The following is a 26,010-nucleotide window of genomic DNA, read 5'->3' as shown; positions in this document are numbered from 1 at the left end:
TCCCCCATGGCTCTTCAGAGTTATGAATTTTATTAGTGCTTCCATATATTCTTGCTAACACAACTAAGTTGATGTCAACAATTTCTATGCACAGACATACTGAGTTTTGGATCCAAGTAGGATAATACTATTTCCTCTGGGTTTTTTATATTCCTAGGTCTTGATGATGCAAAGTGACAGCCTAATATCCTTTATTTGGAATTATATCTGATAGCTGACTCCACATGTAGATGATGTTAGCCTCAACTGAGTTACAGATCTCTTAAAGCATCTCATATACAAAGTATCCAATATAAAAGTAATTATTTCTTTTAGTAAGTGAAGGAAAATTTGAAAGTACTACCTCATTTGAAGAACTGTCTTGCAAAGCTGACACAGGAACAATTTCATCTGAATTAACATAAGTGCTGACATTTGGAAATAGTTCTTCAAAAGATGCTTTTTGCACTGAGGACAAATCAATCTATAAGAGAATACATTACTCTTGTAGAAGTACAATACTGCAAAACAATCATTTTTAAGTAACCAAAGAAAAGTTGAATTACTTTCTCAATTGAATGATTTTCTTGTGAGCTTGACATATGAATAATTTGATCTGAATTAATATAATTGCTGATATTTAGAAATACCTCTTCAAAAGATGCATGTTTAACTGGGAACAAATGAATCTATAAAGAATAATACAAGGTTCTTTAGCTTTAAAATTATTTTTAAATAAGAATTTTCATTTGCTAAAATATCATTTAATTTATACATATCAAGTGGTCCCATCACTTCATGGCAAATAGATGTGAAAACAGTGGAAACAGTAACAGACTTTATTTTGGGGGTTCCAAAATCACTGCAGATGGTGACTGCAGCCATGAAATTAAAAGACGCTTACTCCTCGGAAGGAAGGTTATGACCAACCTAGACAGCATATTAAAAAGCAGAGACATTTGTCAACAAAGGTCTGTCTAGTCAAGGCTATGGTTCTTCCAGTGGTCATGTATGGATGTGAGAGTTGGACTATAAAGAGGGCTGAGAGCAGAAGAATTGATGTTTTTGAACTGTGGTGTTGGAGAAGACTCTTGAGAGTCCCTTGGTCTGCAACGAGATCCAACCAGGCCATCCTAAGGGAAATTGGTCCTGGGTGTTCATTGGAAGGACAGGCTGAAACTCCAGTATTTTGGCCACCTGATGCAAAGAGCTGACTCATTTGAAAAGACCCTGATGTTGGAAAAGATTGAAGTCAGGAGCAGAAGGGGACGACAGGATGAGATGGCTGGATGGCATCACTGACTCAATGGGCATGAGTTTGGGTAAACTCCGGGAGCTGGTGATGGACAGGGAGGCCCGGCATGCCGCGGTTCATGGGGTCACAAAGAGTCGGACAAGACTGAGTGACTGAACTGCTCCAGGCAAGAATACTGGAGTGGGTTACCATTTCCTTCTCCAGGGGATCTTCCCGACCCAGGGATCGAACCCGGGTCTCCCGCATTGGAGGCAGATGCTTTAACCTCTGAGCCACCAGGGAAGCCCCCTAAATGAAATTCACCTACCCAGCAACTACACCTCATGGACTAATTTCCCTGATTTTCCCTTAACTGTTAGCCTTCCCCAGTGTTCTGCCTTTGCCTTCTTTTTGCCTACCATTGTACACTAGAGATTTTTAAATCTCTACCTTGTTCCAGAGCACCATACCCATATCATTATCAGGTTTCTCAACTTACCACATATTTCTACATCAAAATCAAAATATTTAAAGCCAAAGTCATGATCCATACTCCTTAGTTTTGGATTTCAAGAAGCTCTATCATGTTGACACTCCAGATCTGACTAGAGTAAGATCTGGCCTGAACCTAGGCTATACTACATGTATGAGTGCCCAGAATGAATTATCGACTAACTGGGTGGGGATTGGGGGCATCTGCCCTTGCCCAGCTCCTCTTCCTCGTAGGGAGACAGAACAACTTGAGACCTATCAATGTGTATTTTGAAACAGTGTTAAGAAGGTCACCTGAAAGTGAGACCCTAGAAAATGAAAATCCTTAGAAGCCCTTGAGTCAACTAGCCTCCTTTCAGGGAAGCCAGCCAAGGAATGACAGCTTGGAATTGAGGGGAATCTAAATGACTCATTTGGTGGCAGCAAGCTATGGAATAAACCAAAGGGCAAATAGACTCATTCAATAAAAAAAAGAAAAAAAATGTAGACCTTAAAATGTCAAGCCATTAAGTGCTCTCAAAAGTATTTTTATTTATTAAAAGACACTAAATATTTACCTACAAAATGGGAGAAGACATTTGAAAATTATTTATCTGATAAGGGTCTAGTATCTGGAACATATAAATAACACTTACAACTCAACAATAAAAAGACTAATAGCCTAACTTTAAATGGCAGAGAATCTGAGTAGACATTTCTCCAAAGAAGATATATATATATGTAAGGCCAATAAGCTCTATTGCAAAATCACAATGCGATACTACTTCACATGCCAAAAGATGGATGATAGTAAGTGTTGGTAAGAATACAGACAATCAAGACACTCCTACTGCTGCTGGGAATGTAAAATTGTTCAACCACTTTGGAAAACAGTCTATCAAACTTCTAATTATTAACCACAGAGTCACCATATAACTCTGCAATTTTACTTCTAGCTATATGCTCAAGAGAAATGAAAACACACATCCACACAAAAGTTGTATCTGAATGTTTATAGCTCCTCATTATTAATAATAGTTCAAAGGCAGAAACAACTCAAATGGCCATGAATACATTACTATTACTAGGCCACAAAAAGGAAAGTACTGGTACATACTAACCTTGAAAATATGCTAAACTAAAAGAAGTTAGTCACAAAAGGCTACATATGATTTTATTCACATAAATGTGAATAAATATCTAGGAAATCTATTGAAATAAAAAGTGGATTAGTGGTTGCTTGGGATCAGATAGTGGGATGGAAGAATAAAGTGAAAATGGCAATGGTTAAAAGGAATGGGTTTTCTTTTTGTGAGGTGATAAAAATGTTCTAAATTGACTGGGGTGATGATGGTATATATTTGTGTATATACTAAAAAACATTTTATACTTTAAATAGGAGAACTGAACCTCAATAAAGCTGTTTCTAAAAGTGCATCACAAAAACATGTTAAATGTACAGTTACCATGTAACCCATTAATTCGACTTCTACTTCTAGGTATACACCCAAAAAAACTGAAAACATATATCCACACAAAGACTTGTCAATGAACACTCATAGCACTGCTATACATTCAAATACCCATAAACTGATGAATTAGTAAATAAAATGTGGTATAACCTTTATATGAGATGTTATTCAGCCATAAATAAATAAAATACTGATAAATGCTGTAACATGGATGAATCTTAAAAATATTATGGTAAGTGAAAGCAATTCGACACAAAAAGCCACATACTATATGATACAATTTATATGGAACAGCCACAATAAGCAAACTTTAAAGAGACAGAAAGTAGATTAGTAACTTCTAGAAGCTAGAGGATGAGATGGGAGGAATGATAAGTGACTGCTAAGGGGGAGAGGCCTTACAAATAGCTGTGAAAAGAAGAGAGGCGAGAAGCAAAGGAGAAAAGGAAAGATATAAGCATCTGAATGCAGAGTTCCAGAGAATAGCAAGAAGAGATAAGAAAGCCTTCTTCAGCGATCAATGCAAAGAAATAGAGGAAAAGAACAGAATGGGAAAGACTAGAGATCTCTTCAAGAAAATTGGAGATACCAAGGGAACATTTCATGCAAAGATGGGCTCAATAAAGGACAGAAATGGTATGGATCTAACAGAAGCAGAAGATATTAAGAAGAGGTGGCAAGAATACACAGAAGAACTGTACAAAAAAGATCTTCAAGACCCAGATAATCATGATGGTGTGATCACTCATCTAGAGCCAGACATCCTGGAATGTGAAGTCAAGTGGACCTTGGAAAGCATCGCTACGAACAAAGCTAGTGGAGGTAATGGAATTCCAGTTGAGCTGCTTCAAATCCTGAACGATGATGCTGTGAAAGTGCTGCACTTAATATGCCAGCAAATTTGGAAAACTCAGCAGTGGCCACAGCACTGGAAAAGGTCAGTTTTCATTGCAATCCCAAAGAAAGGCAATGCCAAAGAATGCTCAAACTACCGCACAATTGCACTCATCTCACACGCTAGTAAAGTAATGCTCAAAATTCTCCAAGCCAGGCTTCAGCAATACATGAACTGTGAACTTCCTGATGTTCAAGCTGGTTTTAGAAAAGGCAGAGGAACCAGAGATCAAATTGCCAATATCTGCTGGATCATGGAAAAAGCAAGAGAGTTCCAGAAAAGCATCTATTTCTGCTTTATTGACTATGCCAAAGCCTTTGACTGTGTGGATCACAATAAACTGTGGAAAATTCTGAAAGAGATGGGCATACCAGACCGCCTAACCTGCCTCTTGAGAAATCTGTATACAAGTCAGGAAGCAACAGTTAGAACTGGACATGGAACAACAGACTGGTTCCAAATAGGAAAAGGAGTTCATCAAGGCTGTATATTGTCACCCTGCTTATTCAACTTCTATGCAGAATACATCATGAGAAACACTGGGCTGGAAGAAACACAAGCTGGAATCAAGATTGCCGGAAGAAATATCAATAACCTCAGATATACAGATGACACCACCCTTATGGCAGAAAGTGAAGAGGAACTAAAAAGCCTCTTGATGAAAGTGAAAGTGGAGAGTGAAAAAGTTGGCCTAAAGCTCTACATTCAGAAAACGAAGATCATGGCATCTGGTCCCATCACTTCATGGGAAATAGATGGGGAAACAGTGGAAACAGTTTCAGACTTTATTTTTGTGGGCTCCCAAATCACTGCAGATAGTGACTGCAGCCATGAAATTAAAAGACGCTTAGTCCTTGGAAGAAAAGTTATGAGCAACCTAGATAGCATATTCAAAAGCAGAGACATTACTTTGCCGACTAAGGTCCGTCTAGTCAAGCCTATGGTTTTTCCTGTGGTCATGTATGGATGTGAGAGTTGGACTGTGAAGAAGGCTGAGCGCCGAAGAATTGATGCTTCTGAACTGTGGTGTTGGAGAAAACTCTTGAGAGTTCCTTGGACTGCAAGGAGATCCAACCAGTCCATTCTGAAGGAGATCAGCCCTGGGATTTCTTTGGAAGGAACGATGCAAAGCTGAAACTCCAGTACTTCAGCCACCTCATGCGAAGAGTTGACACATGGAAAAGACTCTGATGCTGGGAGGGATTGGGGGCAGGAGGAGAAGGGGACGACCGAGGATGAGATGGCTGGATGGCATCACTGACTCGATGGACGTGAGTCTGAGTGAACTCCGGGAGTTGGTGATGGACAGGGAGGCCTGGCGTGCTGCGACTCATGGGGTCGCAAAGGGTCAGACACGACTGAGCGACTGAACTGAACTGAACTGAAGGGGGTGATGAAAAATGTTCTTTAATTAGATTGTAGTAGTGGTTGCACAAGCTTATGAGTATACTAAAAGTCACTGAATTCATACTTCAGCAAGGTGAATTTTAAAAATGTGAATTGTAGCTCAATTTAAAAAAGATGTTGGTATTTACAAAATAGTCAATTAATTAGTTTTGTAGGGGAAAAATCATTTTTAAACACATTTCTCATATATATATATATTAACCCAAAAGATAAAACAAAAATGAATAAAAAACAGTCATTTTCTAGGGAAAATATTAATCTTTAGAATACTGGAAAGACTGTGACCAGAGTGTTCACAGAATACCTTTCTCCCATCTTGCAAAAGTGATCTTTGGTTAACTCTCCAGCTCTGTTCCACTAAGAATCTGATAAAGGTAAGAATGTCAACTATATTACTAGGTGACACTGCTTAGGGTAAAAATGATATCTAATTGTGAGGAACTATACATGCAATGTAAATTTTAAAAATGCTAGAAAACACACATTTTGGGCTTCCCTGACTCTTGTAATTAGGCATGTCCCTTGTGGGGACCCTGGAAGCTACATCTAGGTGTTATTATAAAAGATACAGAATCTCATCTTCTTGTATCTGAGCTCTCTCCAGACTACTGTGCAAGCTACAGTATGAGCTTCTGTGAGGACTGCTTGCACTGAAGAGGCACACCTGATCTTGCTCTACTCGCAAGCTGTATACCTGCTGTTCAGCTGAAACTTAGAAGAACTCTGGTTGGATAAGAGGCAAATTATAAATTCTTGGAAGAAAATACAGGGAGAAAATTTCATGATATTGTATTTAACAATGACTTCTTTGATATGTCACAAAAGCACAGACAACAAAAACAAGAACAAAAGATAAACTGGACTACATGTCAATGTATGGCAAAGCCCACCACAATATTGTAAAGTAATTAGCCTCCAATTAAATTAAATAAATTAATTTAAAAATTAAATTTAAAAAATTTTAAAAATTTGTGCATCAAAGGGTACTATCAACAGAATGAAAAGGTAACCCACAGAATGGGAGAAAATATTTGTAAACCATATATCTGATAAGGGCTTCATATCTAGAATATATTAAGAACTCTAACAACTCAACAACAAAAAAATTAACAACCTGATTTTAAAAATGAACAAAGGACTTGAACCGACATTTCTCAAAAGAAGATATTAAATGACCGATAAGCATGTGAAAAGATGCTCAGCATCCTTAGCCATTAGAGAAATACAAATTGAAACCACAAGGAGATACCATCTTATACCTGTTTTTTTAAAAAAAGAAAAACACAGAAAATGATAAGTGTTGACAAGGAGGTAGAGAAATTGGAACCCTTGTAAATTGGTGGGAATGTAAAATCGTGCAGCTGACATGGAAAAAAGTATGGTGGTTCCTCAAAAAGCTACAGTGAGAGTTACCAAAGGACCAGCAATTCCACTTCAAATAATATACCAAATGAATTCAAAACAAGGTTACAAAGAGATATTTGTATACCCATGTCCATAGCAACATTATTTACAATAGCCAAAAGATGGAAGCAACCAAATGTCCAACAACAGAAGAATGGACAAACAAAATGTGGTACCTTCATACAATGGAATATCATTCAGCCTTAAATAAGGATGTAAGTTCTGACATATTCTTCAACATGGATGAACCGTGAAGACATTATGCTGAGTGAAATAAGTCAGCCACAAAAAAGACAAATACCATATGGTTCATTTATATGAAATGCCTAGAACAGTCAAATTCATAGAGACAAAAAGTACAATGGTGGTTACAAGGGACTGGAGGAGGAAGGAATGGGCAATTTACTATTCAATGGGTATGAAATTTCAGCTTTGCAAGATGAAAAATTTCTGAGTATGGATGATGGTTACAACAATGTGAATGTACTGGAACTGTACATTTAAAAATGATTACAAGGGCAAATTTTATGTTATGTATTTTTGCCACAGTAAAAAAAATTTTAAAAGAAGAAAAATATTTCTTTCATGTTTAACAGTATATAGAGTACTTCCAGTGAAAATATGTTTATGCAACAGAAAATACAGACATTACTGACTATGTGCAATATTCTCCTAGTCTAGGAGAAATAGAAAAAGAGCAAGAATAGAGAGCCAGAAAATAGATACTACAAGTGCTAAATGATAATAATAACACTTACCACTAAACCAGGTGTTTGCGAAGATGGAGTACTTGTTAACAGGCCTCTGCTTTTCTTTTCAGAAGTACTGGAATGTGTGTTCTATCAATATTTTGTGAAACAAAGAATTGAACAGCAGAAAGAAAGAAATTAATAAGGTAAACACAAAATTTTATAATTTTATACTAGATCATAATGTGTCACAGTAATAACATTTTAATCTACTAATTCAATTTTAAACCACTAGACAGGTAACTAAAGAACTGTTTGACTTGAGCTAGGTTAAACAACTTCAAAAAAAACTCCAAGTGGTACAGATGATAAACCTCTTTGAAACGGTGTCAGTATATGCTGAGAAGCCTGGAACCCAAACTCATAAAATTTGAACATCATAGGGAAGTTGAGTTAGGTTTCTTTTTTTCTTTCACCTTTTCTTCCTTTCACTCTTCTGGCTTAGAAATCTCTTAAACTAGTTGTTCAAGACATAATTTGGAATATTTATTAGGAAACTTTTATCAAAAAATTTATAGGTACATTTACCTAGTACACTAAATCTGTTAGCTCTCTAATTTATTAGCTGTATAATCTTATAATATGTTCATCTGAACAACAGGGATTATTCTACCCTAGGAATTGTCATGCAAATATTACATATGATACACGCTGCTCCACTGAAGGAGCATAGTTACCTGATGATAGCTCCCAGCTGCAACATCTTTAGAATCTGCTTCAGCTTTTAGGTTGAGGCCATTACCTTCTTGGGCAAGCCTCAGCCAACATTTGAACATAGCAGCCCAGTATAAGATTCCTGTAATGGACAATCTATGCTCCAGACCTCCCCACTGGGAGAGCTTTTGTCAGCTCTGCATTGAAGACTAAGGCTATTTCACCCCAATCTTCCTTTCTCCCTGCTTTCCTTTCTCCAGTATTACCCCCTCCAATATGGCACTTGAACTCTTAATTCTGCTGAATAATCTTTCCTGGTGGTCTCAAGCAAACCAATTGTCAACTGTCAGTCCATTTAAAACATACCTGCCTATATATAGCTGTAAGTATATAGATTCTCTGCAATTTTTCCTAGCTTTGCTGAGAAATTATGTACATCTAAATCTTTCTAATAAGCACATTTCCATTTTACAATCTTTTCAAGAATCAGCTAATAAAAGAACAGTGCTTACCGATGCAGGTTTGAGAGGCTGCGGCAGCAGAACTTTAGCAACTGATTTACCTGCACTGCTTTCCACAACAGACCTCTGGTGAGATGATGGAATCTTGATTTTTAGATGACGAGAGCTTAAGGTTGTTTGAAAATTTGTATCTCTAGGCTCAGGATCTTTTTCAGGCTGAAACAAATTCAGAATCCTAAGACACATTTCACAGTGCTATAAAAACATTTGTATCACTTCTCAGATGTCCTATTTTTGTTATATGGATGTGTGTCATAATTTAAATGGGATATGTATTTCTATTTATAATTCTCTCAACTTCAAAGTTTAAACTTAAAGATAAAACTTTTTCTTAAAATAGGTATTCATTTCTGCTATAGTATTTTTGATCTCAAGCATTCCTTTTGTGATTATTTCTTAGAATTTCCATCTCTCTGCTTATATTGCATGTTGTCTACTTTTTCCTGTAACTGCCTTAGCATATTAATTACAGTTATTTTATATTTCTGGTCTGATAATTCTAACACTACTGTAATATCTGACTCTGGTCCCAATGCTTATTCAGTCTCTTTAAACAGTAATTTCTGGCCTTTAGTATGGCTTGTAATTTTTGCTAAAAGGTGGACATGTTGTACTGAGTAATAACAACTGTGGTGAATAGTCTTTAATAATGCACTGATAAATTGTGGGGGGAGAGGGGAAGCCTTCTACAATTCTATGATTAAATCAGTATTTTATTGAGCCTATGCCCCCGGACTGTGAACATCACCAGTCCTTCTTAGTTCCCCTCCCCGCAAATTGAGACAGGATGGCTAAAAAGGACCATCCTGTAGTAGTTGGACACTTCCATTCCCCGATGTAGAAGGCTAGAGGGAGCTCAGTTCAGTTCAGTTCAGTCACTCGGTCATGTCCGACTCTTTGCGACCTCATGAATCGCAGCACGCCAGGCCTCCCTGTCCATCACCAACTCCCGGAGTTCACTCAGACTCACGTCCATCGAGTCAGTGATGCCATCCAGCCATCTCATCCTCTGTCGTCCCCTTCTCCTCCTGCCCCCAATCCCTCCAAGAGGGAGCTAGAATTGGGTAATTTCCTTTCTCCACTTGGAAGGGCAGAGCTGGCTGGAATCAGGTATTTCCCTTCCCCAGGTAAGTTAGGCTCTGCTAAAACCCCAGCAAGTTAGGATCTTAAACACCTTCTGTTGAGAGCAGGCTTTGTTAAGAAGAACAGAATATTTTAAAATGATTGAGGTATTTCAACATGGTTTCTTTTCCCTTTTCACTACTGGAACCATGAGGGTATTCTTCACTGATATTCTTTATGAGGATCTGGCACAGTTTCTGCAGGTGAAACTCACAGAAGTGTGGAGGTTCCTCTGATGAATGGGTTCCTCTTGAGTTGTCCACAATGAGCCTTCAGAAATTCATCAGTGACATTTTTGGTTTTCCCACCCCAGCACTGGTTCTCAGGGAGGTTTCTGTTCATGTGTTTCTGCTCTGGTAAGTCAACATTCTCTGTATCCACGTGTCTGTCTTTCCATGATCTGGTGTAGCAGTTTATCAAGTGACCTTACTTCTTTGACAGATCTATAAAGCATTGCTGATTTTTCAGTTTGTTCAGGTTTCTACTTGTTAGGACAGAGCAATGATTTCTAAATTCCTTTCATGTTAGATCAGAAACTGGAAGTCCTTCAATTTTCCAAAATTCTTTATAACATGACCAGCAAGCAGCGCTTGGCAAAACTGGCCACTCTCCTTTTTAGGAGCAAAAGTCCTCCTCCCTTCTCTTCTATGATACCACATGCTGTTTATTCTCCCCTCCTCTCTGTCCACTCTTTCTTTTCCACCTGACTGTAGAATTTTCCAAGAATTGATCCTGGATCCCTTTCTCTTCCTTACTCTGTAGATACTCTTTCCCAGGTGATTTTGTCCAATACTATACATTCTAAAATATCTATAATATTGTACACTCCTTTCTTATTTTTCTGACCTGAAAACTTGCAGCCAGTGGTGCTTCCAACATTTTCATCTTCATGTGCCTTCAGACCTCCTGCTTTTCCTGTCACATTATATAGCACCTTTATCCATCAAAGCTGCTTAAGACACAAACCTAGAAGTCTTTCTTGACACCACTCACTCTTTCTGCCTCTATATCCAATCCATGAACTCTACAGGCAAAGTATCTTGAATCCATGCATATTTTTTCATATCTCCTACAAAACATCCTAGTTAAAGCTACCACACTTTCCCACCAAGAATCTTTGTAACTTTGTATTTATGAATCTTCTTGCTGACACTCTTGCCCTCTTTTAATCTGCTCTCCAGTTATACAATGATAGTATGGTAGAGTGAAAAAAGTATAGGCTTCAGATCAAGGAAGACTCGCCATAAATTCCTCAAGCATATTGGTTAACACTTAAACCTCATTTTTCTCAGCTATCAAATAGCTAAAAAATAAAACAAATGAAAAACTTACCTAACAGGAATGCTATAAAAATATATAATTAACAAAAACTGCTTAGAATAATGCTTACATTGAGTAGCCACTCAAATAGTAGCTACTGCTATATACAAAGTCAAGTCTGAATTCCTCCCCAAAGACTACTAGATTCCAGGCCTAATGTACTGATTTATAATTCCTTAACACAGAATACTGTTTTGACTACAAAGCAAATGCATTATTGTCACTTTAAATTACTAACAGATATCTAATTATCCAAAAAGCAATTGGAAAAATTGTACATTTAAATCTTCTTTCATTAAATTTATATAGAGTATATATGCATGCAACAATAATGTAATCTGATAAACTCCAAAAATGTTTTCAATTATTGGTTTAAATAGCTGAAAAATAATTCGTATAAAGTATTGTCTAAAAGAAAAAAGTATTTTCTATATTAACGAAATTTATGGTTTATAAGGTTATTCTGCTTCAATACTTACTTTTTCTCTTTTTTCCCCAGGGGTCGAAGGGTAATTTTTCTCAGCAAGTAAAACTCCACAAGATGCATTATCTAAAACAACAATATATGTTAGTGTTAATTATTTCACCTGTTGTTACATCTAAAGTACAGAAAAGAGAACTCAAATTTAAAAACAAAATTGATTTTAATGACTGATTTTGTAATAGTTTTAGAACAACCTAACTTGAACAACGTGACAGGAGAAAGAATTCTTAAAAATATCTTTATTTCAAAACCTCCAGGTTTCACAGGAATAAATAAACTGTATATAAAAGATTTAGCTTTCAATTAGTAGAAAAAGTTGAATGTAACTTGAATTCTTATTTATCCTTCCATTTCCACTCTCTTTCTACTATAACTTTTTTACTAGCATTTAAAACACATCTTTATTTTTAAAAAAATTATTTTTTAATTGAAGGATATGGAGATGCAGATATGCAGATGACACCACCTTTATGGCAGAAAGTGAAGAGGAACTAAAGAGCCTCTTGATGAAAGTGAAAGAGGAGAGTGAAAAAATTGGCTTAAAGCTCAACAGTCAGAAAACGAAGATCATGGCATCTGGTCCCATCACTTCATGGCAGATAGATGGGGAAACAGTGGAAACAGTGGCTGACTTTATTTTTCTGGGCTCCAAAATCACTGCAGATGGTGACTGCAGCCATGAAATTAAAAGACACTCCTTGGAAGGAAAGTTATGACCAAACTAGACAACATATTGAAAAGAGAGACATTACTTTGCAAACAAAGGTCCGTCTAGTCAAAACTATGGTTTTTCCAGTGGTCATGTATGGATGTGAGAGTTGGACTATAAAGAAAGTTGAGCGCTGAAAAATTGATGCTTTTGAACTGTGGTGTTGGAGAAGACTCTTGAGAGTCCCTTGGACTGCGAGGAGATCCAACAAGTCCATCCTAAAGGAGATCAATCCTGGGTGTTCATTGGAAGGACTGATGTTGAGGCTGAAACTCTAATACTTTGGCCACTTGGTGTGAAGAGCTGACTCATTGGAAAAGACCCTGATGCTGGGAAAGATTGAGCGTAGGAGGAGAAGGGGATGACAGAGGATGAGATGGTTGGATGGCATCATCAACTCGATGGACATGGGTTTGGATGGACTCCAGGAGTTGGTGATGGACAGAGAGGCCTGGCGTGCTGCTGTTCATGGGGTTGCAAAGAGTCGGACACGACTGAGCGACTGAACTGAACTGAACTGAAGGATAATTGCTTTACAGAATTTTGTCGTTTTTTTTGTCAAACCTCAGCATGAATCAGCCATAGGTATACATACATCCCCTCCTTTTTGAACTTCCCTCCCACCTCCCTACCCACCCATCCCTCTAGGTTGATACAGAGCCCCCTGTTTGAGTTTCCTGAGGCATACAGTAAATTCCCGTTGGCTATCAATTTTACATATGGGAATGTAAGTTTCCATGTGACTCTGTCCATACATCTCACCCTCTCCCCTTGTCCATAAGTCTATTCTCTATGTCTGTCTGTCCACTGCTGCCCTGTAAATAAATTCTTCAGTACCATTTTTCTAGATTCCGTATGTATGGGTTAGAATATGATATTTATCTTTTTCTTTCTGACTTACTTCACTCTGTGTAATTGGCTCTAGGTTCCTCCACCTCATTAGAACTGACTCAAATGTGTTCCTTTCTATGGCTGAGTAAAATTCTATTGTGTATATGTACCACAACTTCTTTATCCGTTCATCTGTCGATGGACATCGAGGTTGCTTCCATGTTCTGGCTATTGTAAATAGTACTGCAATGAACAATGGGATTACATGTGTCTTTTTCAAGTTTGGTTTCCTCAGGGTATATGCCTAGGAGTGGGATTGCTGGGTCATATGGTGGTTTTATTCCTAGTTTTTAAGCAATCTCCATACTGTCTTCCATAGTGGCTGTATCAATTTACATTCCCACCAGCAGTGCAAGAGCGTTCGCTTTTCTCCACTCTCTCTCCAGCATTTTATTATTTGTAGACTTTTTGATGATGGCCATTCTGACTGGTGTGAGGTGATACCTCATTGTAGTTTTGATTTGCATTTCTCTAATAATGAGTGATATTGAGCATCTTTTTATGTGTTTATTCACCATCTGTATGTCTTCTTTGGAGTAATGTCTGTTTCGGTCTTTTTCCCACTTTTTGACTGGGTTGTTTGTTTTCCTGGCATTGACTTGTATGAGCTGCTTGTATAGTTTAGAAATTAATCCTTTGTCCGTTGTTTCATTTGCTATTATTTTTTCCCATTCTGCGGGTTGTCTTTTCATCTTGCTTGTAGTTTCCTTTGCTGTGCAAAAGCTTTTAAATTTAATCAGGTCCTACTTGTTTACTTTTGTTTTTGTTTCCATTACTCTAGGAGGTGGATCATAGAGGATCTTGCTTTGATTTATGTCATCTAGTGTTCTGCCTATGTTTTCCTCTAGGAGTTTTATAGTTTCTGGTCTTACATTTAGGTCTTTAATCCATTTCCACAACTGAGTATTGTTTTTTGCTTTGGTTCCATCCCTTCATTCTTTCTGGAGTTATTTCTCCACTGATCTCCAGTAGCATATTGGGCACCTAATGACCTGGGGAGTTCTTCTTTCGGTATCCTATCATTTTGCCTTTTCATACTGTTCATGGGGTTCTCAAGGCAAGAATACTGAAGTGGCTTGCCATTCCCTTCTCCAGTGGACCACATTCTGTCAGATCTCTCCACCATGACCCATCCATCTTGGGTTGCCCCACAGGCATGGCTTGGTTTCATTGAGTTAGACAAGGCTGTGGTCCTAGTGTGATTAGATTGACTAGTTTTCTGTGAGTATGGTTTCAGTATGTCTGCCCTCTGATGCCCTCTTGCAACACCTACCATCTTACTTGGGTTTCTCTTACCTTGGGAGTGGGGTATCTCTTCACAGCTGCTCCAGCAAAGCGCAGCCACTGCTCCTTACCTTGGACGAGGGGTATCTCCTTACTGCCCCCATTCCTGACCTTCAACATGGGATAGCTCCTCTAGGCCCTGCTGTGCCTGCTCAGCCACCGCTTCTTGGCCCTGGCTCCGGGCGTGGGTGGCTCCTCCCAGCTGCGGCCCCTGGCCTTGGGCTCGGGGTGGCTCCTCAGGGTCACCGCCCCTGGCCTTGGGCGCAAGGTGGCTTCTCCCGGCCGATGCTGGCCTCGGACGCTGGATGTCTCCTCCCGGCTGCCACTGACCTTGGACGCAGGGTGGCTCCTCCCGGCCGTTCCTGCGCCATCACAGCCTGGCACTCTGGGACACTGTCCCTGACTTCGGACGTGGGATAGCTCTCTGCCGCGCTTAGTGTGCCGGCACGCCGCCGCTGCCTGCGCTTAAGTGTCCATGAATCAAGGCAAATTGGAAGTGGTCAAACAAGAGATGGCAAGGGTGAATGTTGACATTCTAGGAATCAGCGAACTAAAATGGACTGGAATGGGTGAATTTAACTCAGATGACCATTATATCTACTACTGCGGGCAGGACTCCCTCAGAAGAAATGGAGCAGCCATCATGATCAACAAAAGAGTCCGAAATGCAGTACTTGGATGCAATCTCAAAAATGACAGAATGATCTCTGTTCGTCTCTAAGGCAAACCATTCTATATCACAGTTATCCAAGTCTATGCCCCAACGAGTAACGCTGAAGAAACTGAAGTTGAACGGTTTTATGAAGACCTACAAGACCTTTTAGAACGAACACCCAAAAAAGATGTCCTTTTCATTATAGGGGATTGGAATGCAAAAGTAGGAAGTTAAGAAACACCTGGAGTAACAGGCAAATTTGGCCTTGGAATGCAGAATGAAGCAGGGCAAAGACTAATAGAGTTTTGCCAAGAAAATGCACTAGTCATAGCAAACACCCTCTTCCAACACCACAAGAGAAGATTCTACACATGGACATCACCAGATGGTCAACACCAAAATCAGATTGATTATATTCTTTGCAGCCAAAGATGGAGAAGCTCTATACAGTCAACAAAAACAAGACCAGGAGCTGACTGTGGCTCAGATCATGAACTCCTTATTACCAAACTCAGACTCAAAATGAAGAAAGTAGGGAAAACCGCTAGACCATTCAGGTATGACCTAAATAAAATCCCTTATGATTATACAGTGGAAGTGAGAAATAGATTTAAGGGCCTAGATCTGATAGATAGACAGAGTGCCTGATGAACTATGGAATGAGGTTCGTGACATTGTACAGGAGACAGGGATCAAGACCATTCCCATGAAAAAGAAATGCAAAAAAGCAAAATGGCCGTCTGGGGAGGCCTTACAAATAGCTGTGAAAAGAAGAGAGGCGAAAAGCGAAGGATAAAAGGAAAGATATAAGCATCTGAATGCAGAGTTCTAAAGAATAGCAAGGAGAGATAAGAAAGTCTTCTTCAGTGATCAATGCAAAGAAATAGAGGAAAACAATAGGATGGGAAAGACTAGAGATCTCTTCAAGAAAATTAGAGATACCAAGGGAACATTTCATGCAAAGATGGGCTCGATAAAGGACAGAAATGGTCTGGACCTCACAGAAGCAGAAGATATTAAGAAGAGGTGGCAAGAATACACGGAAGAACTGTACAAAAAAATCTTCATGGCCCAGATAATCATGATGGTGTGATCACTCATCTAGAGCCAGACATCTTGGAATGTGAAGTCAAGTGGGCCTTAGAAAGCATCACTAAGAACAAAGCTAGTGGAGGTGATGGAATTCCAGTGGAGCTGTTTCAAATCCTGAACGATGATGCTGTGAAAGTGCTGCACTCAATATGCCAGCAAATTTGGAAAACTCAGCAGTGCCCACAGGACTGGAAAAGGTCAGTTTTCATTGCAATCCCAAAGAAAGGCAATGCAAAAGAATGCTCAAACTACCGCACAATTGCACTCATCTTACATGCTAGTAAAGAAATGCTCAAAATTCTCCAAGCCAGGCTTCAGCAATATGTGAACTGGGAACCCCCTGATGTTCAAGCTGGTTTTAGAAAAGGCAGAGGAACCAGAGATCAAACTGCCAACATCCCCTGGATCATGGAAAAAGCAAGAGAGTTCCAGAAAAACATCTATTTCTGCTTTATTGACTATGCCAAAGCCTTTGACTGTGTGGATCACAATAAACTGTGGAAAATTCTGAAAGAGATGGGAATACCAGGTCACCTAAACTGCCTCTTGAGAAATCTGTATGCAGAACAGGAAGCAACAGTTAGAACTGATCAACAACAGACTGGTTCCAGATAGGAAAAGGAGTACATCAAGGCTGTATATTGTCACCCTGCTTATTTAACTTATATGCAGAGTACATCATGAGAAACGCTGGGCTGGAAGAAACATAAGCTGGAATCAAGATTGCCGGGAGAAATATCAATAACCTCAGATATGCAGATGACACCACCCTTATGGCAGAAAGTGAAGAGGAACTAAAAAGCCTCTTGATGAAAGTGAAAGAGGAGAGCAAAAAAGTTGGCTTAAAGCTCAACATTCAGAAAACGAAGATCATGGCATCTGGTCCCAGCACTTCATGGGAAATAGATGGAGAAACAGTAGAAACAGTGTCACTCTTTATTTTTTTGGGCTCCAAAATCACTGCAGATGGTGACTGCAGCCATGAAATTAAAAGATGCTTACTCCTTGGAAGAAAAATTATGACCAACCTAGACAGTATATTCAAAAGCAGAGACATTACTTTGCCGAATAAGGTCCGTCTAGTCAAGGCTATGGTTTTTCCTGTGGTCATGTATGGATGTGAGAGTTGGACTGTGAAGAAGGCTGAGCGCCGAAGAATTGATGCTTCTGAACTGTGGTGTTGGAGAAGACTCTTGAGAGTCTCTTGGACTGCAAGGAGATCCAACCAGTCCATTCTGAAGGAGATCAACCCTGGGATTTCTTTGGAAGGAATGATGCTAAAGCTGAAACTCCAGTACTTTGGCCACCTCATGTAAAGAGTTGACTCATTGGAAAAGACTCTGATGCTGGGAGGGATTAGGGGCAGGAGAAGAAGGGGACGACCAAGGATGAGATGGCTGGATGGCATCACTGACTCAATGGACGTGAGTCTGAGTGAACTCTGGGAGTTGGTGATGGACATGGAGGCCTGGCATGCTGCAATTCATGGGGTCGCAAAGAGTCGGACATGACTGAGCGACTGAACTGAACTGAACTGAATCCATTTCCAGTTTATCTTTTTGTATGGTGTTAGGAAGTGTTCTAATTTCATTCTTTTACATGTAGCTGTCCAGTTTTCCCAGCACCATTTGTTGAAGAGGTCTTTGCCACATTGTCTTTGCCCCATTGTATATTTTTGCCTCCTTTGTCAATGAAAAAAAGATACCCATAGGTGCATGGGTTTATTTCTGGGCTTTCTATCTTGTTCCATTGGTCTATATTTCTGTTTTTGTGCCAGTACCATACTGTCTTGATGAATGTAGCTTTGTAGTATCATCTGAAGTCAGGAAGGTTGATTCCTCCAGCACCATTCTTCTTTCTCAAGACTCCTTTGGCTATTCAGGGTCTTTAATGTTTCCATATGTTTGTGAAATCTTTTGTTCTAGTTCTGTGGGAAATGCCATTGGTAATTTGATAGGGATCTCATTGAGTCTGTATTTTGCATTTGGTAGTATAATCATTTTCACGATATTGATTCTTCCTACCCAGGAACATGGAATCTCTCTACATCTGTTCATGTCTCCTTTGATTTCTTTCATCAGTGTCATATAATTTTCTGTGTACAGTTCTTTTGTCTCCTTAGGCAAGTTTATTCCTAGATATTTTATTCTTTTTGTTGCAGTGGTGAATGGGATTGATTCCTTAATTTCTCTTTCTGATTTTTCATTATTAGTATATAGAAATGCAAGTGATTTCTGTGAACTGATTTTGTATCCTGTGACTTTGCTGAATTCACTGATTAGCTCTAGTAATTTTCTGATAGGATCTTTGGGGTTTTCTATGTACACTATCTATCATGTCATCTGCAAACAGTGAGAGCTTTACTTCTTCTTTTCTGATCTGGATTCCTTTTATTTCTTTTTCTTCTCTGATTGCTATAGCTAGGACTTCCAGAAGTATGTTGATTAACAGTGGTGAAAGTGGACACGCTTGTCTTATTCCTGATATTAGGGGGAATGCTCTCAGTTTTTCATCATTGAGAATAATGTTAACTTTATCTGTACCCCCAAACTCACCAGTTACATAGCTTCCAATAATCACCTCCCTCTAAAGTCCACTGTCCACATTGTATACCCAAAATATTAATAAAAATCTAAAACTTGCTTAAAACCCTTCAGAGGTTTTTTTATTACCCTCAAGTTAAAACTTAACCTCTTCAAACTGGCATACAAAATATTGTTTTTCTTATCCTTGTATTACATATTATAGCCTCACTGCAGAGGCTAATATTTTGCTAAATTAAATACAGGATTCCCAACTAAATTTCAGATGAATGACAATTTTTTTTTTTTACTATAAGTATTTTCCATGTAACAGTGCAATTTATGCAATGTTTATGATACAATTCTATTAAAAATTATTTGCTGCTTTTCTGAAGTTTTGGACATTGTGTAATTTTGTTTGCTAAATCTGGCAACATTTGAGGCTAATTATTCCTCTCACCTTCATCTTCCAATGTAAAGAGAAGCTATAGGTTTGATAGTTCTGTAAAAGATAAAATTAGTACCAGGACTTGGAAACAGATTAGAGACAGGAATGACAAAGCAGAAGGTTTTGAGAATGGTCCCATGTTTCAGTTTACTAAGCTACATTTGCTGAGTTGGAGGACACTGGACAAGGAAGACTAGGCTAAGTCTTGGTTGTGACAACTCATCGACTATTTCTGTTTAACCTCTTGGAAACTTCTGTTATAGCTGCTTCTAACTGTTGAAGTGTTCCATTCACACTCTTTCTTACATGTCTTTTAAAAAATTTTCTCTTCATACATGACTCAACTACTCTTATGGCTTCGAACCTCTATGCTGCTGCTGCTGCTAAGTCGCTTCAGTCGTGTCCAAATCTGTGTGACCCCACAGACGGCAGCCCACTAGGCTCCCCCGTCCCTGGGATTCTCCAGGCAAGAACACTGAAGTGGGTTGCCATTTCCTTCTCCAATGCATGAAAGTGAAAAGTGAAAGTGAAGTCATCAGTCGTCTCCAACTCTTCCCGACCCCATGGACTGCAGCCTACCAGGCTCCTCCATCCATGGGATTTTCCAGGCAAGAGTACTGGGGTGGGTTGCCATTGCCTTCTCCCGAAACCTCTATATTGGACTCTAAATGTTTATCTACAGCCGCAGCCTCTGCCTTGAACTCTGGGCTCTTGTGTCACAAATTGCTTTTATGACATCCCCAACTGAAGGTTAATAAGCCTCTTGAAGTTTTAATATTTTCCAGCGTAATCCATATATACAGTAGTGGGAACAACTCTTGTATTTACATGGATTCGTCCACATAGTTATCCCCTAGGTCAAGACATAAAATATTTCCAACACTGCAGAAGTTTCCTACATTTTCTTTCCCAGTTAGTATCTCCCCAAGAAAAAGAAATGCAAAAAAGCAAAATGGCTGTCTGAGGAGGCCTTACAAATAGCTGTGAAAGGAAGAGAACTGAAAAGCAAAGGAGAAAAGGAAAGTTATACCCATTTGAATGCAGAGTTTCAAAGAATAGCACGGAGAGATAAGAAAGCCTTCCTCAGTGATCAGTGCAAAGAAATAGAGGAAAACAATAGGATGGGAAAGACTAGAGATCTCTTCAAGAAAATTAGAGATACCAAGGGAACATTTCATGCAAAGATGGGCTCAATAAAGGACAGAAATGGTAGGGACCTAATAGAAGCAGAAGATATTAAGAAGAGGTGGCAAGAATACACAGAAGAACTGTACAAAAAAAGATTTTCACAACCCAGATAATCACGATGGTGGGATCACTCACCTAGAGCCAGACATCCTGGAATGTGAAGTTAAGTGGGCCTTAGAAAGCATCACTATGAACAAAGCTAGTGGAGGTGATGGAATTCCAGTGGAGCTATTTCAAATCCTGAAAGAGGATGCTGTGAAAGTGCTGCACTCAATATGCCAGCAAATTTGGAAAACTCAGCAGTGGCCACAGGACTGGAAAAGGTCAGTTTTCATTGCAATCCCAAAGAAAGGCAATGCAAAAGAATGCTCAAACTACCGCACAATTGCACTCATCTCACATGCTAGTAAAGTAATGCTCAAAATTCTCCAAGCCAGGCTTCAACAATATGTGAACTGGGAACCCCCTGATGTTCAAGCTGGTTTTAGAAAAGGCAGAGGAACCAGAGATAAAATTGCCAACATCCGCTGGATCATCGACAAAGCAAGAGAGTTCCAGAAAAACATCTATTTCTGCTTTATTGACTATGCCAAAGCCTCTGACTGTGTGGATCCCAATAAACTGTGGAAAATTCTGAAAAAGATGGGAATACCAGACTACCTGACCTGCCTCTTGAGAAATCTGTATACAGGTCAGGAAGCAACAGTTAGAACTGGACATGGAACAACAGACTGGTTCCAAATAGGAAAAGGAGTACGTCAAGGCTGTATATTGTCACCCTGCTTATTTAACTTATATGAAGAGTATATCATGAGAAATTCTGGTCTGGATGAAGCACAAGCTGGAATGAAGATTGCCGGAAGAAATATCAATAACCTCAGATATGCAGATGACACCACCCTTATGGCAGAAAGTGAAGAAGAACTGAAGAATCTCTTGATGAAAGTGAAAGAGGAGAAATGAAAGATTGGCTTAAATCTCAACATTCAGAAAACAAAGATCATGACATCCAGTCCCATCACTTCATGGGAAATAGATGGGGAAACAGTGTCAGACTTTATTTCTTTTGGCTCCAAAATCACTGCAGATGGTGATTGCAGCCATGAAATTAAAAGACGCTTATTCTTTGGAAGGAACATTATGACCAACCTAGGCAGCATATTAAAAAACAGAGATACTACTTTGTCAACAAAGGTCCATTTAGTCAAGGCTATGGTTTCTCCAGTAGTCATGTATGGATGTGAGAGTTGGACTATAAAGAAAGCTGAGCGACAAAGAATTGATGCTTTTGCATATGGTGTTGGAGAGGACTCTTGAGAGTCCTTTGAACTGCAGGGAGATCCAACTAGTCTATCCTAAAAGAAATCAGTCCCTGAGTGTTCATTGGAAGGACTGATGTTGAAGCTGAAACTCCAATACTTTGGTCACCTGATATGAAGAGCTGACTCATAAGGGGATGACAGAGGAGGAGATGATTGGATGGCATCACTGACTCAATGGACATGAATTTGAGTAAACTCTGGGTGTTGATGATGGACAGGGAGGCCTGGCATGCTGCAGTCCATGCTGCAGTTGCAAAGAGTCAGACATGACTGCGCGACTAAACTGTACTGATCTCCCTTTCTAAAGATTATCATTATTCTGACTTCTGTCTTCCAGAATAATCTTGCCTGATCTTGAGCTTCATATATATTGAATATATTGAGTATATGCATATTTGTTTATTTATTCTTTCATGGAACATTATGTACATGAGCTGACAGAAAAAAGTTAATATGTGCAAATCAAAGTCTCTTAGTCACTCTCCTAACTTGCTCAGCCCTACAATGTCCCTATTGCAAGAAATGATACCAATAGTCATCTAGTTGCTCAAACTAATAATTTAAGAGTCATTCTTGACTGTTCTCTCTTACCCATTAAGGAGTCTAATCAGAAAATCCTGGCCCATCTGCCTTTAAAATATATTTCAAATCAGACCACTGCTACCACTTAAGTCTCAAATACTATTATTTGACCATTCCAATAGTTTATCTGACAATGTTTTCTTGCCTCTACTCTTGCCCCCTTAGTCTATTCTCCACACAGCAGCCAGAAAATAATTCTAAAATATGTACCTTATCATGTCCTTCCTCTACTCTAAATGTACTTATCAGAACATTCAGAAAAAAATTCCTCCTCCTTGTGATGGCATATAAGACTACATTATACTACTTGCTCTGTGACCACAATTCATCCACTCTTTTTTTTAAGATTAACACTCCATCAGAAATTTTTTAAAAATATTTTTTAATTAATTATTTTTATTTTTGGCTGCTCTGTGTCTTTGTTGCTGCACATGGGCTTTCCTTGGTTGCAGCAAGCAGGGTCTACTCTTCTTGTCATGAGTGGGCTTGTCATTGCAGTGGCTTCTCTTGTTGAGGAGCACAGGCTCTAGGTGTACTGGCTTCAGTACACACCGGCCCACTAATTGTGGCCTGCAGGTTCCAGAGCCTGGGCTCAGTAGTTGTAGCACATGGGCTTAGCTGCTCTGTGGCATGTGGAATCTTCTCAGGCCAGGGACTGAACCCATGTTCCCTGTATTGGCAGGTAGATGCTTATCCACTGAGTCACCAGGGATGTCCTCAACTATTCGTTTTTACTTCCTTATTTTGCTCCTCTTTTCACACTAACCTCTTTACTTCAAACATGCTAAACACATTCCCATCTCATGGCCTTTTCTCTTATTATTCCCTTCGCCTGGCATGCTCTGCCCTCAGATTTTTCACATAGCCCACTCTCTCACTTCATTCAAGCTCTGTGCAAATGTCCCGTCCTCAGAAAGGCCTACCCTGATTAACTTGTCCAAAACAGCATCCCTAGCCACACTCTGTGTTTGTACCTTCCTTTTTGTCCTACATTACTCTTATTTCTGACATTGTTATATGTACTTGTTTATCTGTTTATTATCTTTGTTTCTCTACTATAACATATACTATGTTAGGGCAAGGAATTTGTCATGTTCCCCAGCAACTAAAATAGTTTGTGTTACACCATGAGTGCTTAATAAATATTTGCTGAATGAGGGAAATTAATGAATGATGAGATAAGGTATCTCTACATCATCCAAGGGGAGATGTCCAGAGGCAGCTGCATCCAGAGAAGAGAGTCCAGAATGGAAAATCTGGAAGTCCTGCCTTTTATAGGACACTTATACATATCAATGGGTAGACTGAAAGGAGATTAAAATCAAGGAATCAGCCTTTAAGAACTCCCACATTTAATAACCAATAGCAATAGGTAAGTTTGCAAAGAAGGTTGAGCAGAAGTCTGAGAAGTAATTTCTTGTTTGTTTCTATTACTAGACTATTGGATCCTTGAGGTCAGAAATATAGCCATTTCTTGGTTTCCTAACACTTAGTTTAGAGCCTGACAAACAACTGGAACAAACGGATATGTTGAATTAAGGAATATGTGAAGAATACCACTAGAGCAAAATGTGATTTATTTAATTTTAAAATTTAAGTCAATCAACCACATAATAATAAGAATACAAAAGCATACATAATTACAGAATGACTATTCAGCCTTACTGCCAGGCTTTATAGATATTTTCCACTGCAAATCGAAACTTTTTATTTGCCAAGATCTAGATAAAATCATGATTGTTTTTGGTACCCTTACCAACTTTCCCTTTCATACCTTTCTTCTCTTGTTCACAAGCTCCTTAATCTTTGATCTATAAAACAAATCTTTCTTCTAATGCTCATCCTCCAGGGTAGTAGGTGTTACTCTTTTCAAGGATGTGTGCTTTTACAAGTTTAGTTTTTATCACCAGATCCATTTCCCTTAGGATGGAAACCACCTTAATCATTTTTATGCCCATACTTCTTAATACCTAGCATTTTCTAAATGCTCATTAAGATACCTGCTTAAAGTAAAGATAACACCAAAAATTCATTTTTTTCCAGCTTATACAGACTTTTATAAGCATCAGGAACAAAGCAAGCAATTCTTTAAATTTATCCCTAAACAAATGCTATAAAACTTACTGCAGGAAATAAAGAAAATAGAAATCTGAAATGAAGCAGATGTTAATAAGGTTGTAAATGTCTTGCTAAATTCATTCTAATAATAAACTGCATAATAGAGGGCCAAAAAATGCAAGGCATTTTGTTGTTTCTTTTATTTTTCAATCATCACGCATAACTTCAATGTATCTGTTAACTGATTACCTTCTTCTCCTATGATTGAAATTTACAAGGACAGGAAAAATATATCATTCCCTGTTGGTATATATCAGTAATGCCTAGTATAGAATATATACCCAGTAGATGTTTATTAAATGAATTAATGAGAGGTACTGTGGGGATAGTTAAGACCTAACCTCACACATCTTCATTTCTTAAATACAACCACACACTAAAAAGCACTCAATTTCCTGGGCTACCAGTTTTCTTAACATGTATCATACTGTGACAAAAATAAAGAAATAGATGATTATAAAAATGATTAGTTACATTATTAATTACATGATTCTGAATGTGAACCTGATTCAAATTTCATTATTAATTACCTGATTCTGCCTTTGGTTCTGGAGAAATACTTTGGTCTGCTAACATCGTCATGCTAGAACAAGAACAAATTAATGGAATTCTTTTACTGTTTGAGTAACTTTTGAGAATCTTCAAATAATACTTAAAGTAAGGACATTCCTATGCAATCAATTATCCTGTAGAAAAAATACAACTAGTTAGAAAAATGTTAATACATCTATATGAACTAATAGTTTTTTGAAAAGGCAATATGTGTATCCATCAGTGTGAGACAACAGGTACAAAGCATAGTATTTATTTTTTTATTTTCTCATTAATTAATTTATTTTAATTGGAGGCTAATTACTTTACAATATTATAGTGGCTTTTGCCATACATCAACACAAATCAGCCACGAGTGTACACATGTCCCCCATCCTGAATTCCCCTCCCACTTCCATCCCCATCCCATCCCTCAGGGTTGTCCCAGTGCACTGGCCCTGAGCGCCCTGTCTCATGCATCGAACCTGGACTGGCGATCTGCTTCACATATGGTAATATACATGTTTCAAAGCTATTCTTTCAAATCATCCCACCCTCACCTTCTCCCACAGAGTCCAAAAGTCTGTTCTTTATCTCTGTGTCTCTTTTGCTGTCTCGCATACAGGGTCATTGTTATCATCTTTCTAAATTCCATATATATGCATTAATGTACTGTATTGGTGTTTTTCTTTCTGACTTACTTCACTCTGTATAATAGGCTCCAGTTTCATCCACCTCATTAGAATTCATTCAAAGGCATTCTTTTTTAATGGCTGAGTAATATTCCATTCTGTATATGTACCACAGCTTTCTTATCCATTCATCTGCTGATGGACATTTGGTTGCTTCCATGTCCTGGCTATTGTAAACAGTGCTGTGATAAACATTGGGGTGCACGTATGTCTTTCAGTTCTGGTTTCCTTGGTGTATATGCCCAGCAGTGGGATTGCTTGGGT

The 26,010-nt window shown here is 38.7% G+C and overlaps 1 protein-coding gene across 1 annotated transcript in view; it reads right to left on the bottom strand.

Moving 5' to 3' along the window:
* MEIKIN (meiotic kinetochore factor) overlaps positions 1–26,010 on the bottom strand; it is a 140,354-nt gene that overhangs the window by 67,898 nt on the left and 46,446 nt on the right. Inside the window, exons 8-11 of the mRNA XM_052643481.1 lie at positions 25,054–25,106; positions 11,708–11,778; positions 7,621–7,701; positions 344–463 (exon numbers count right to left, since the gene is read on the bottom strand). Of these exons, the coding sequence (XP_052499441.1) occupies positions 344–463; positions 7,621–7,701; positions 11,708–11,778; positions 25,054–25,106 (325 nt within the window). The remainder of the gene's footprint in view (positions 1–343; positions 464–7,620; positions 7,702–11,707; positions 11,779–25,053; positions 25,107–26,010) is intronic.

Source organism: Budorcas taxicolor, chromosome 7, assembly GCF_023091745.1.
Source record: "Budorcas taxicolor isolate Tak-1 chromosome 7, Takin1.1, whole genome shotgun sequence".
NCBI classification, from domain to species: domain Eukaryota; kingdom Metazoa; phylum Chordata; class Mammalia; order Artiodactyla; family Bovidae; genus Budorcas; species Budorcas taxicolor.
The sequence above is the reverse complement of the archived record's forward strand: the minus strand, read 5'-3'. Positions and strand labels throughout refer to the sequence as shown.